Source organism: Polistes canadensis, unplaced genomic scaffold, assembly GCF_001313835.1.
Source record: "Polistes canadensis isolate GaletaPanama2010 unplaced genomic scaffold, ASM131383v1 scaffold_37, whole genome shotgun sequence".
Classification (NCBI taxonomy): domain Eukaryota; kingdom Metazoa; phylum Arthropoda; class Insecta; order Hymenoptera; family Vespidae; genus Polistes; species Polistes canadensis.
In genome coordinates, this window is record NW_014569584.1 from 281871 (window position 1) to 295996 (window position 14126).

Sequence of the window (14126 nt, forward strand, 5' to 3'; positions counted from 1 at the left end):
TATTTTCTTATACTTACGAACTTTCAATAAACTGGATAAATCTTTTTTACAGCACTTTATGCAGTATTTGCATTTCAAAAAAAAGAGATAGACTAGAATGGGATAAGAAGATGGAAACAATCATGAAGTCATTATAAGGCAGAATAACTACAAAACAAGTTTTTTATTTCTCAGTGAAAATATTTAGAATAGCATTATTACAGCTAACATAATGAATTTTTATTAATGATTTAATATAATATAAATTATTTTGTTACTATAGAAAAATGTGTATCTAATCAGATTTAATCTTTAATCACAAAAATTTTCAATAATGTTTCCTTTAATAAAGTTAAGACAAAAATATGTTACATGATATACAGTAATAATAGTTTAATTTCGTTATCCGTATAATAATTGTTTATATATTTAAAAATTTCATGTCATATTGATAAAAATATAATAGATACAAATTCCATGGTATATCGCAATAAGTTTTTGTAGCTAGAAATGAGTAATGACTTCAGTATTAAATGCATCTTCGGAAAAATATGAAAATTATGTTTCTGAAATATCTTCATAATCCTTTCACGTAATCATCCTTTAAATCCTTTACTTATTTATAAACATCAAATATTCTTACATTTGATGAAAGGAAATAAAAAGAAATATTGAAAATATAATTAAAAATTGAAATTAGCGATAATTAAATGTAAATTATGAGCATATAGAAAGATTCTAACCTGACTCATTAAAAAAATAAAGGACATAACGGAATAAAGAACAAATGTAGCGTATTTATGCGTGATAGAAAGAAAAGTAATAAATAGAAAAGAAAAAATCATCAGACGGATGGTCACACCGGGGATCGAAGGGGCGGAGTCAGATGAGGGCATGCGCAGTAATGCATTTCGGATACTTTACCGCGGTAGTCTCGCTTCTCTATCTAGTGGGGACTCTGTAGCAGTTACACACGAAGAGTATAGTTATAGCTGAGTCAGTACTCTGTGTGAGTGCTTTCCCGGTGCTCTTCTCATTCCTGTAAGCTCTCGTGCTGCCAGAGTCTATCAGCCGTGAGTTTCGATACGGGAAGAAATGGAGCTCGAGCAACCGATATCGGAAACGAATTCCAATTTAGTAAGTAGTAATTTTGTATATTCTGAAATAAATGATCAAATGTATGTGTATAGTTTCTCATTTAGTCTTCGTTTAACGGTACTTTTCTCTTGGTAATACCTATCGAGGATGGACGCGAAATTTTTCTAAGTCCCAAAATGGCGTCTGCGACTAAGTCCAACTTTATCATGAGCGAGCAATCCATCCAGACGTTAAGTTCAATGATCAGTTATACGCATTTTTCCTAGGGTTTATATATTTTTGTTCTAACGATCTTCGTGCATAATTTTGCTTTGATAATGGAAAATAAAATTTTTTTTTCTTTTCTTTCAGGAAAAACGGTCGAAGGAAAACAGCGTTGTGGGTAATCATAATGGTGAGTTGATTTATTTTCAGATGTAATACGTGTAGTCTCTAACACGAAAGATCATGAAATCCAGTCGATTAAAGAAGCAAACAAACTAGTTCCGATGCGATGAGAAGCGAATAGTTCAACTTATTCTGCCAATGACCTAAGCGCTTGGACACGTGTTTTCACTCTGAGAAAGCCTTCAAAAACTTACAATTTTTATATCATAAATGTGAACTTCATTTTTTTCTTTCCTCAGTTTACTGTTTTATTTTTATTTTTTCCCATTACATTTTATTTATTATTGAGAGTTAAGACAGCGTTTTCTTTTCCGACCTTAACGAGTTGAACAAATTCTGCACTCGCTGAAAGAAATTGAATATAATCAAAAATGAAAGTCTCGATTGCGTATGTATGTACACGTATACTATCACATAATTGGTGTATACGTATATCATCACATAATTGGCAACATCTAGTTAGTGTACTATATAATATGTAATCTACAGAAAATTACTTATGTTCTATTTCATTACAAAGACTAATAAAATTAAAGTTATGAGAAAAAATATTTTTCAAATTTTTATGTATTACAAAATTTAATTATATATTATATTATATATTTATTTGGTTTTTTCTTTTTAATGTAAATACATAAGCATAAGTTGTATTAGCTTTATAATGACGATCAGTAAACGTACATTTATATTGTACAAAAAGAAGAAATCAAGTCTAAAAAGTAATTAAGTTATATAAATAATATAAGTAAGAAATTGTTTTCATTGATTGAATTGAAATATTATTTAATAGTTATTGATTATAGAATTTATATTTACAAAAGAATTAAATTATTATCCATATAGATATGCTTATGTTTATGTTTATGTTTATAATTTTTATATGCTCCAATTCATTTATATTTTTATATAATAAAGTGAGCACTTAAATATAACCTGAGTAGAATTTATAGCAAAATTTATATTTTTTGTTTAGATGCTCATTTGAATGGCATGTCTAATGGATTTGATAGAAAAAAGGACCATAAATCCGAACATAAAGATAAAGAAAAAGAGCGATCTCATAAGTCTGAACATAGAGACAAAGACAGAAGTAAAGAAAAAGAGAAGAGTCACAGAAGCGAACACAGAGATAAGGATAAAGACAGACATAAACATAGTTCTAGTTCCTCCAAAGACAAGGAAAAGCATGAGAGTAGCAGTAGTAGCAAGGATAAAGACAGAGAAAAGAAAAGTAGTTCGTCAACGAGCAAAGACAAAGATCATAAGCATAGCGGATCATCTAGTAAGGATAAAGAAAAAGACAGAAGTAAAGATAAGGAGCACCATCATAAATCTAGTTCCAGTTCAAAAGAAAAAGACAGGTATTGAGAAAAAATAAAAATAAATTTTTCATATATCTTCAAAATAACACAATTTGAGAAAAAACAATATCTATTTTTCTCACTACTCTATTTTAGATATCACAATGTTTCTAAGGATAAAGAAAGTTCCAATAAAGATAAAGAAAGCTCAAGGAGTAGAGAAAAGGATAAGCATAGGCATAATTCAGTGAGTTCAAATTCTCGCGACAAGGATAAAGAGAGAGATTCTGCAAAGGATAAAAAACATTCATCATCAGAAAAAGATAAGGATAGACATTCCACTTCTCATTCTGGAGACAAAGAGAAACATCGTTCCTCCGATAGAGAAAAAGATAAACATAGTTCATCCAGTAAGGACAAACATCGTCATGAAAAAGATAAAGACCGTCACAGGCATGATAAAGAAAAATGTAGGCTATATTATTCTAGGAAAAAGTAATTAATTGATTGATGTTTTCTCTTTATTTCTAATATTTAAAAATATTTGCAGCTAAGCATCGAGAAGAAAGAGATAAAAAGGAAAAAGAAAAAGATGAAATAAGAATTAAAGAAGATGTAGAAATAAAAATCAATCATCTTACAAGTGAAAGTTTTCGATATAACCACGATATCAAACCAGAAATAAAAGAGGTATAATAGGATTTGCTTTTATTTTTTCTTTGTATACCCTTTTACATTTTATTAACATATTATATATATATTAATATGTATCAGGAACCAATATCGCAAATAGAGCAAGATGACGATGATGATGATAGTGGCGAAGAACCACATCTTTTTATTAAGGAAGAAGAAGATGAAGAACCTATTAAAGATGAAGCTAGCTTGGACTCAACAAATGACACAAGACTTTCAGATCTTCATAATACAACTCTTAAAACTGAAGAAGAATCGGAGGAAGATATGCCATTGGTAAACATATTAATTTTAATTTACTGCTAAAATATATATTTTATTGTTGCATTTTTTGTTCGATCTATATAATAATATTTACAGCAGATTTTATATACAATATTATCTATAGAAGTAAACTATTTATAAAATTTTATTTTCTATTATACTGTAAACATATAAATATTATTAATTTGTATGTAGTGCGCAAGATTTATGTCAACGCCAAATGTTAAAAGAAAAATTGAATCGGATGATGAAGAAGAACTTCCGCTTTCTGCTCGCAAAAAGACCAAGAAAACTGGTTCCAAAATAAAGAAAAAGAAACGGAAACATGATGACGAAGAATCTGAAGTAGACGAGGTAGATTATTCGTAAATTCTTTTTTCATAATATCTACATATAAATACTTATTTTATGAAATATGTATATATTTTTTTATAGAAACCAAAGAAGAAAAATAACAAAAGTATAAAAAGCGAAACAACTAGTCCCAGAAAGAAAAAGCAAGAAGAAGAGCAAGATGTTTGGAAATGGTAAGATATGCGATACATCCATCTCCTTGAGTTTGATTGGTTCAATTCTTGGCTTACAGTCATGTGACCACCTAACCTCTTTTTGTTATATTTCTAACGTGTCTTGAACTGAGAAAAATCAATTTTAATGAACAAAGAAATGATGATCAAACTAGTTTAATTAAATATGAAGCGATTTATTAATATAATGGTGGTATTTTCAGTAGAAGTTTTGTTTAATTATAATCGCAATTATAAAAACTTGCAATATTTTCATTTTCGATCTCTTTTAAGGTTATGTTACTTTACAATAGATCAAACTTATTCAAACTTAAATGTCTACTTATGACTTAACTTATAAAATGAAATAATAATAATAATAATAATAATATTAAATTATTACTTTTTAGGTGGGAAGAAGAAAAGAAGAACGATGGAACAAAGTGGACTTTTCTAGAACATAAAGGACCAGTTTTTGCACCTCCGTATGAACCACTTCCTCCTAATATTAAATTTTATTATAACGGTAAAGAGATGAAATTAAGCGAAGGTGCAGAAGAAGTCGCAACCTTTTATGCACGAATGTTAGATCATGATTATACGACTAAGGAAGCATTTAATACTAATTTCTTTCATGATTGGCGAGAAGTAATGACAGAATCTGAAAGAAATAAAATTATTGACTTGAGCAAATGTAATTTTAAAGAAATGCATGCATATTTTGTTCAGAAAAGTGAAGAAAGGAAAGCAATGTCAAAAGAAGAAAAAAAGAAGATAAAAGAGCAAAATGAGGAAATTCAAAAAGAATATGGGTTTTGTGTTATTGATGGGCATAAAGAAAAAATAGGTAATTTTAAAATAGAACCTCCAGGACTTTTTAGAGGTCGAGGCGAACATCCAAAAATGGGAAAATTGAAAAAGAGGGTTTTGCCTGAAGATGTTCTTATTAACTGTTCAAAAGATTCTAATATTCCAAAACCCCCAAGTGGACATAAGTGGAAGGAAATTAGACACGATCCTAATGTAACTTGGTTAGCTTCTTGGACAGAAAATATTCAAGGACAAGTTAAGTACGTTATGCTTAATCCTTCGAGTAAGTTAAAGGGAGAAAAAGATTGGCAAAAGTATGAAACTGCAAGAAAATTAGCAGCATCAATTGATAAAATCCGTACTGAGTATAGAGAAGACTGGAAAAGTAAAGAAATGCGCATTAGACAAAGAGCTGTAGCTTTATATTTTATTGATAAGTTAGCACTTAGAGCTGGCAATGAGAAAGATGAAGATCAAGCAGATACTGTAGGTTGTTGTTCTTTGCGTGTTGAACATATCACATTGCATGAACAAAAAGATGGAAGAGAATATGTAGTTGTATTTGATTTCTTAGGTAAGACAAATCTTCTTATTAATGATATTTTTAAAACTATTTTTAATATGTAATAATTCTGTACATCTTTATTCTATTTTATTTTAGGTAAAGATTCTATAAGATATTATAACGAAGTGCCAGTAGAGAAACGTGTCTTCAAAAATCTGCAACTATTCATGGAAAATAAATCTCCTAATGATGATTTATTTGATCGACTTAATACTACGGTTATGAATAAACATTTGAATGAATTAATGGAAGGTCTTACAGCTAAGGTATTTAGGACATATAACGCATCGTGGACATTGCAACAGCAGTTAGATAAGCTGACAAATCCTGATGACACGGAGGCTGAAAAAATCTTGGCATATAATAGAGCTAATAGAGCAGTTGCTATATTATGTAACCATCAACGTTCTGTGCCAAAAACGCATGCAAAATCCATGGAAAATTTAAAAGCAAAGATAGAGGCTAAAAAAGAAGCAATAACTGAAGCGGAATTACAAGTAAAAGATGCAAAACGTGATGCGAAACACGGCTCAATTAAAGAAAAAGTGTACGTAATATTTAGTTTTTAATATTTTCTTTAAATATATATTAAACGCATAAAAAGGGTAAATATTTAAATGTTATATTTTTCTAAAGTGTCTATGAAAAGAAGAAGAAAACACTAGAGCGCTTGAAGGAACAATTGACAAAACTAGAGGTTCAAGCAACAGATAGAGAAGAAAATAAAGAGATTGCATTAGGAACCTCTAAACTTAATTATTTAGATCCAAGAATTTCTGTTGCATGGTAAGTATTTTAGAACTATGCAGTGATATATATATATAAATGCATATTTTAAAGAAAAAAATATTATTATAAGATAATTATTTTTTATTTAGGTGCAAGAAGCATAATGTTCCAATTGAAAAAATCTATAATAAAACTCAAAGGGATAAGTTTAGATGGGCGATAGATATGGCTGGACCAGACTATATCTTTTAACCCCATAAAAAAACTGCTTTTATGTAATAACATATTTTTCGTTAAGAGTATATAGTGAATTTCTGTCTTATTAGGGAAATACAAGAATGATATAATTTTTTGTATTTACATGAATAAACATAAGAACAGCTGGATACATTTTATATAGAATATTAAAATTGTAGTAAGGAGACTTGATATTCAGTATATATATATATATATATATAATTAATAATTATTGATGGCATCGAATCGATCGCCTGGCAATCATGCATAAAAATTTTAGCGATTATTGTATATCTGCGTATAGCGTTCAATTAGTCTCGTAAATTATCAAGAAAAAAATGAATAGTTTGATAAATAAAAAAAAATAAGATATATTAGGCAATTTCTTATACGTGTGAGTTAGGACAAATATCAAATTTGTGCGAAGTCTAAATTTAGAGGATATTTCGGACGCTTTTATAAGATAATTTTTTTTTTAACCTCTAAGTTTAGATTAATATTTTATGTATGGGCTGCACCACTGTAAATAGAATATTATCGGAAATGTTGACAGCCACAAATTAATTAAGTGCATCAAACTTGTGTAAATTCAACTATCAAATAGACAATTTTTATTTCTTTTCTTCATTTAATGTTTCTGTACATATATTGTCATTTCAAGTCATTTACATTTTTTCATCATGAATTAAAAAAATAGATCTTAGTAAAAACAAGCTAATGTTTTTAGTATAAATGATATCATTTTAAATGCAATATTACTCTACAAACTCAATTTGCATATAATCTCTTAAAAAAACTATTGATATGGCGATATATTTAAAAAAAATTATCGCTTTTGCGATCTATGTTTTATAAAAAAAAAGAGCAAAAAGAAAAAAAAATACCATGTAGATTATTATAAATGTGAACATACTGTATGCCTGTATGATTAATTTTTGACATCATTTGTATACGTGATAACATTATGCACAATGGTGACAATGATTCTAGAAAATACATTGACTGCAATGCATGAAAAAATTATTTATACTTCACAGCCCATTGATAAAATTAAGTTTTAATATTTAATTTTGGAAGTGTTATTTTCACGTGACCTAATATAGTTATGTGACACTTTGTGCATTTACATATACATAAATGTAGCATGCGTGTCATTCATATTTTAAAAAATTATATTGTAAAATATCATGTTTTCATACTTTATTTGTGTATTTTTAAAATTCCATAATTTAAACTTTGTAGATGTTGATATCTAAATAACAGATAATGGGACTCAAGTAATGATTATTGTAAAAGACTATTCTTTAATTTTTTTTTGTATGAAAAGAGCGTCTTATTTAAACAATTAATATAGATTAGTTATTTCAAGATATTATTTCACTTTTAACAATAATGCAACGTTAGTTACTTATAATTTATCTAAGCAGCAGATTACAATATAAAAATTGTATTATATGTGGTATAAATGGAACAATGAATTTTGAAAATTCTTATTTTGAGAAGTATGGCAATATGTCAATATATATCTTAAATATATAGGAAATATTTTCTCAATTTAAGTAGCTATGTATTAGCAATTCTGACTTTACAGAACTACCAATTTATTCGTTAATAATTATGTATTAATTCGTCTGTTAAGTCATACATAACAGTTTCTCAAAATACATGTATATTCTATAGTTACTTCTTGTATTGTCATTAATTACATATTTAGGTGGTAATAATTTATGCGTTATTTCGTATTTAATATCATCGGGTATAAGGATATTTTTTAACTTAGTATTATTAAACAAAAATAGAGAGAGGGACTGCTTATGTACACTTCAGACTAAAATATTTCTCTAGATTAATTTGTGTATGAATATAGATAATGTTACAATACTTAATCATAGATGTTGGAAAAAAATTGCAATATAGGAGAACACTGTCAGGACAAATGATAAAATGCAATCAATGTATAGATTTCCGATTCTATGTACACTATAATATATAATATAAAATTTTTAACTTTTACAAAACATAAGAATATTATTGATGTTCAAAAAACAGTCGAGCCTGCACATATTGAAAGTGTAAGACTTGAATGTAAACCTTTGAACATTATCAATCATTTCTGTACAATACTGAACTAATAAAAAACTACAGTATTGAAAGAAGCATAGGTTGTATTAATTAAATTCATTCAGTATAATAATAAAACAGAAAGAACACATGATATCAAGGAAGATAAATACATATGTATTATGTTTTTATATTTGCATTTAATATAGAATATTTTTAATATTTTTCTGTAATATAAATTCTATTTGCAACAGAAAAATCAGTAAAAAAAATGTATCATTGAATCTCTCTTATTTCATCATTTCATTATTAAATTTCAAAATATAATCGAATACTAATGATATGGTTAAAATTAGTAAAATTAAATTAACATGTCTCTTATCGTGTTCCTTTATAATAATTTATTTAAAATAAGTGCATCTCTCAAATTTATAATAAATATTAAATAGTGTAAAAACTTATAAACAAAGCATTATAATTACTATGCAGCACAATTACATTGCGTTCTATAAAAATGGTACTCATTTATCTCACTATATATTATGTATTTACTATATTTATAGAAGAGAGATAATTTTCATTCTGATAACATCATAATATTAATACTAATTTTTCAGCAATACTTCAGACACAATAAAATATTTTAGTATGTTGACGTAATCAGTACTGCAATTAGGATTAGCATTTTAGTTTATAAAATATAAGATCTATATGACTATAACATTTTGGTTGATGTGTCAGAGCAGAATAATTATTCTATCAATAAACTCTGTTTCGGCGTACTTTTCATTATACTTGATAAATAGACTAGACTATGATAAATCACTATTCTGTATGGTCATCCTTTCTTTACATAGCAAGAAAACATGTATTCACAGAAATAAGGATATCTCTACTTTCTATTCACAGACAAATTACAACGTGAAACTTTTGATTTGGTTATCTAAAAAAGATTTACACGATATAATTTTTATATGAATTCTGCTAATAGAAGAACACTTGCAAACACGATTTCATTTAAGAATAAAAAATCGATGTGTAAATCATGTAATGTCATCATTGTAATTAACAAACTGCCATTATATTATCAATAAACAAAATATAAATAGTAAGAAAAAAAATAACATAAATACACGAAATATTGCCATTTCTCATTATTATACACATTTCGTTAAATTATGTTGATTTACATATTGAAAACATTTCATTTTGAATATATTTTTCTCTTATATTAAATAAGAATCATAGTATTTTAATGATACAGCAATACTCGTGTTAACAAGCTTTAGTGATGCAAAAATTAGACAACAAAAAATATAAAAACAATCACGTGATATATTTTTAATTGAAAACTATTTTTAATATCTTTTATATTTAATTTTCGATTGTATTTAGTTTGACATGGTCCCAGCCAGTCCATATTAATAGTTTTTTTTATTTGTTTTAATAGTATCACTAATTGTAAGATAGATGACAATTTAAATCAGATTGGATATTTATTATTAACCTAGCTCGTGTCATATTAATTATGACCAATAAATCGTGAATTTTTATTATTTATACAACTTTGAATTGTTCTGATACATCCGTACCAAGCATAAATGCTTTGTAAGATTCAAAATTGCATTTGTATATAAGAACATCATACTATTAGTATAACTACATCTACGTGATTTCGTTGTAATGAAATGTTGATTAATGAAAATTTACGGTAAAATTTCCATTAAATCACAATACATATTTTAGTACAACTGCAAAATTATAAGTAACTTAGAGTTGTTCTTTGTTACCATTATCATATAAATTATCACAATGCATTCGCAAGAAGGCATGAGATAAATTAAAAGGTTTTGTTTCTCTAAAAGTGCAATATATAAGTATGATTTGAAAATATAATCTCACTCAGGGTCTGTTTCTCCTTCACCAGCAGGTAATATTGCAATGATACCAGCTGCTGCTACTTTTGCTTTGTATGTCTCCGGTTCGAACCAGCGAATCGGTGCCTGTAAAAGTTACATAAATTAATAGAACATTTGCATTATGTTTAAAAATCATTATAGTAAAAAACAAATATGTTCTTACCTGTAAATGATGCTAAAAGCAGCATGCTTTAAATCTACTAAATGTTATGCTGCCAACGCAAATATAATCATGCTATTTTTAGAATTTATCCAAAAGATCTTTTCGTATAGCTGTGTTTCTAATTGTTATATATATGTTTATATAGTACATTCATTTGAAATACTGCAGAGAGCTCTATATATATCATGATTCAAAAACGAAGTGAATCAATATTTTATCACTTCATTTTCATTCATGAAACAATGATATAACTTTATTACACACAAGTACATAATATATAATTTAATACTGTTATAAAATTATTATTACATTTTTAAGTTTAATTATTATTATGGAAATTTTAGGTTTTACATAGTTAAACACATTATTAATTTCATTTTTAATATCATTTATAATGAACATATAAGTATTTACTTTTATTATAAACTTTAGATAGTATTTAAATAATAACTACAATAGAAAGAAAAAAACAGTAAAATTGTATAATCTCGGTAAATAATATTCATCATTGAATACAACATAGACAACATAAACGTAAAATATTTACTCTTCTATAATCAGTCGTAATTTAGCCACGTAAGTTTATTATAGCTCAAGCCAAATCTAGCTTAAAAATTATTTACTAAATCGAATAATACTTTTAGCAGTCTTGTAATGACTTCCTATTAACATTACACAGCTAAGCATTAACTAGAGATTCAACAAGATATAACTGAAGTATAAATTGGAACATTAATAACATAATTAAAAAATATTAATGTTAAAACATTAAATTCCACTATAATGTAGTTAAAGCGAAAAGCTCAATAACAATCAAATAAAGTTAAACAAAGTTAATAAAAACAATATTCTTAATTAAAATCTGACCTCGTTATAAGACTATTTAGGAATTGTAGAAGAAAAATTTCGAAAAATTCAAATTCTCCCACTATTATCACATATTTAAATATTGTGTCCAATTAAACGTAATAAGACAACTGCCGTACCAACTTCTCTCCATTACTATAATTTATTTTAATATTATATCCAGTTCCATGTTACGACTAGAAGACATACATATGTATATTATACATTCATAGTATTTTTTTATTTAGGATTATTGCCATTGTTTAATTCGTAAACAAATTTGAAAAGAATCTATAATGGAGGAAGCATTCATACATTCTTTTAACAAAATAAAGAGAAGTCTTATAACAAGATCTAACTGCATTTAACGATTATGAAAGTTAACTTAAATTTTATACTTTGGCATTCATTTTCATGGTGTTAACCGATTTATGTATCTAACATATTATAGTAGGTAATAATATATAATATAATATATATTACATATTATTCTACATAGAAAATTTAGATCAAAATAACTCAAAGGTATTATTGATCGTCTTAGAGTTAATTTTACTTTTCTTTTATCTATAAGAAAAATCACCCTATTCATGAAGAGTATTGAGATATTAAATATTAGTCATCTTGCAAGAAAGATTAGCATTAAAAACGGAGCACATTAGATGATTAGCATTACTATCACAGATGTCTACCTTACGAACAATATTCGGGCATTCCTTTTGTATACGAGCCCAATTTGCAGGAGGTCGTTTTGCATAAGGGCCTGTAGAGCATAGCAGTAAGAACTCATAAGTAAGTTCTCTGACTTTTGAATCTGAAATTTTATTTAAGATCATTGAACTATAACTTAAGAATTCTCTATAAGAAATATTAAATATGGATTATTACTAGTTTCAAACTTTAATTAAATACCTTGATCAGATGACTGAATTTCTGTAACAAGATGTGATTTATATGTTTCTTCACTTTCCGAAGTAGCTGTACTATCCATACTTAATTCTCGTCCTAATGAAACGGTATTACTTGGAGTTAATGGCGTTTGTGATAGATTATTATCGGAAGAAACAGGTTTTTCATCAAAGGTAAAGTATTCTATTCCACTTCCAAATTGCTCAGAATCTCCTAAGAAGTATTCATCCAACACTAACTTTGCAGTCTGAATAAAGCAAGAAGTATAATTTTAAATATAGACACAAAAATTATAAAAAATACAAATATTATAGTAAAAACTCCTACCCTAACAAGATCCAAATTTGTTCCTGTAATCTTAAGGGATTGATTGTCGACTGTAACTGTATATTTATATTCGCCAATACTGGCGTCGTTGGTGGAGAAGCTATGAAGGAGTGAACTTCTCAAACGAGAATTCTGTTGTTGATGTTGCTGCAATCGATTACTTTCTTCAGATGCACTACTATTTAAAGAAGAACTTGAACCTCCTATACCTCCTTTTTCTCCTCCACCTTGCTCCAATCGTATCGGGGATGCATTTCGTTGAATCGTATCCTTTATTAAATCCTTCGCATAACTAAAATAAATTGACATTATTTAATAAAAATATATTAAATAAAATAAATACTTATATAAAGGATTTGTTGTAACAGTAAAATATATAAACTTACTGTATCTTGTCCTCGGAAGTACCAGTTATTTGGACAAGTCGTTCTTTAGCCCCAGGGTTTACTACAAAAAAAAAAGAAAACAAATAATTTGATACAATATCACGTACATTATAGTTATTATACTCAGATATGAGTTTAATATTATTAATTAAAAACGTCTATCTTATATTTATATAAGAATGTTAATTACAAGATGGTAATAATTTTAATATACTAATAATTATAACATATCATATAACTTCAATCAACAATAAAATCAAAATTATTGGTGTTAAATATTGCTTTAACAATTTTTCTCAAATACAATAAAATTTCATATATGACATATAATTTAATTTTCTGAAATAAAAATAAGGTAGTATGTTTATGACTAGGATCTATAGATATTATATATATACAACTGCATTGTTGTAAAAATTTTTTATATTTCAGATAATAATTCAACATTTCGAAATTATTTTTGTGGTGGTAATTATATCATTATATATGTAGCTTCATTGTGTAGATTATTATTTTCAGTTTTTACTAATAATATATTTATCTTTCAATGATTATAACTTTAATTAATTATAATTTAAAAAGCTGCAGGCACAAGGCATGACAGTTATATATTGCATCATTGAACATACAGTGGCACATGCCATGATGATTTAAAGGATAAAGAAATAATATCAAATTAAGCTTCTGCAGAATGTGTTTCAATTTTCTATATAACTTATATTTGTGACTTTCAGATAATCTTACGTTTTTTACTTTCAAATCAATATATTAATGATTTGGACATCTTGATAGCCAAATCTTGAACGTAGCAAGGTAATTAATACTTGCTAGCAACTCACTTGGTAACGTTCTTGAAATTAATAATTATATTACAACAAAATAATGTATATATATATATATATATATATATATATATATATATATATATATATATATATTAATT

General features: G+C 26.8%; 3 protein-coding genes across 6 annotated transcripts in view; 2 read left to right on the top strand and 1 right to left on the bottom strand.

Annotated features, from left to right (window-relative positions):
* Positions 1 to 357, top strand: part of LOC106784614 (mRNA cap guanine-N7 methyltransferase) — a 2450-nt gene extending 2093 nt beyond the window's left edge. For both annotated transcript variants that reach the window (XM_014744360.1, XM_014744361.1), the window contains one exon: positions 53 to 357. In XM_014744360.1, coding sequence (XP_014599846.1) covers positions 53 to 96 — 44 coding nt within the window. In that variant the 3' untranslated portion in view covers positions 97 to 357. The remainder of the gene's footprint in view (positions 1 to 52) is intronic.
* A 551-nt stretch (positions 358 to 908) lies between these two features.
* Positions 909 to 8728, top strand: LOC106784564 (DNA topoisomerase 1). 2 transcript variants are annotated; one of them, XM_014744265.1, is made up of 12 exons: positions 909 to 1116; positions 1429 to 1471; positions 2438 to 2825; positions 2922 to 3235; positions 3316 to 3455; positions 3540 to 3737; positions 3921 to 4079; positions 4161 to 4252; positions 4642 to 5615; positions 5703 to 6153; positions 6243 to 6392; positions 6485 to 7208. In XM_014744265.1, the coding sequence occupies exons 1-12, from the start codon at positions 1075 to 1077 to the stop codon at positions 6585 to 6587; spliced, it is 3054 nt and encodes a 1017-aa protein (XP_014599751.1). In that variant the 5' UTR covers positions 909 to 1074; the 3' UTR covers positions 6588 to 7208. The 2 variants fall into 2 exon arrangements, with proteins under 2 accessions (XP_014599751.1, XP_014599752.1); XM_014744266.1 differs by lacking the exons at positions 909 to 1116; positions 1429 to 1471; positions 2438 to 2825; ... (3 more) ...; positions 3921 to 4079; positions 4161 to 4252 and adding an exon at positions 4294 to 4525 and having other exon boundaries at positions 6485 to 8728.
* A 289-nt stretch (positions 8729 to 9017) lies between these two features.
* Positions 9018 to 14126, bottom strand: part of LOC106784565 — a gene marked incomplete at its 5' end in the record, with an annotated part of 7564 nt that continues 2455 nt past the window's right edge. For both annotated transcript variants that reach the window (XM_014744268.1, XM_014744267.1), the window contains 5 exon segments: positions 9018 to 10636; positions 12254 to 12375; positions 12474 to 12717; positions 12798 to 13089; positions 13184 to 13244. In XM_014744268.1, coding sequence (XP_014599754.1) covers positions 10532 to 10636; positions 12254 to 12375; positions 12474 to 12717; positions 12798 to 13089; positions 13184 to 13244 — 824 coding nt within the window.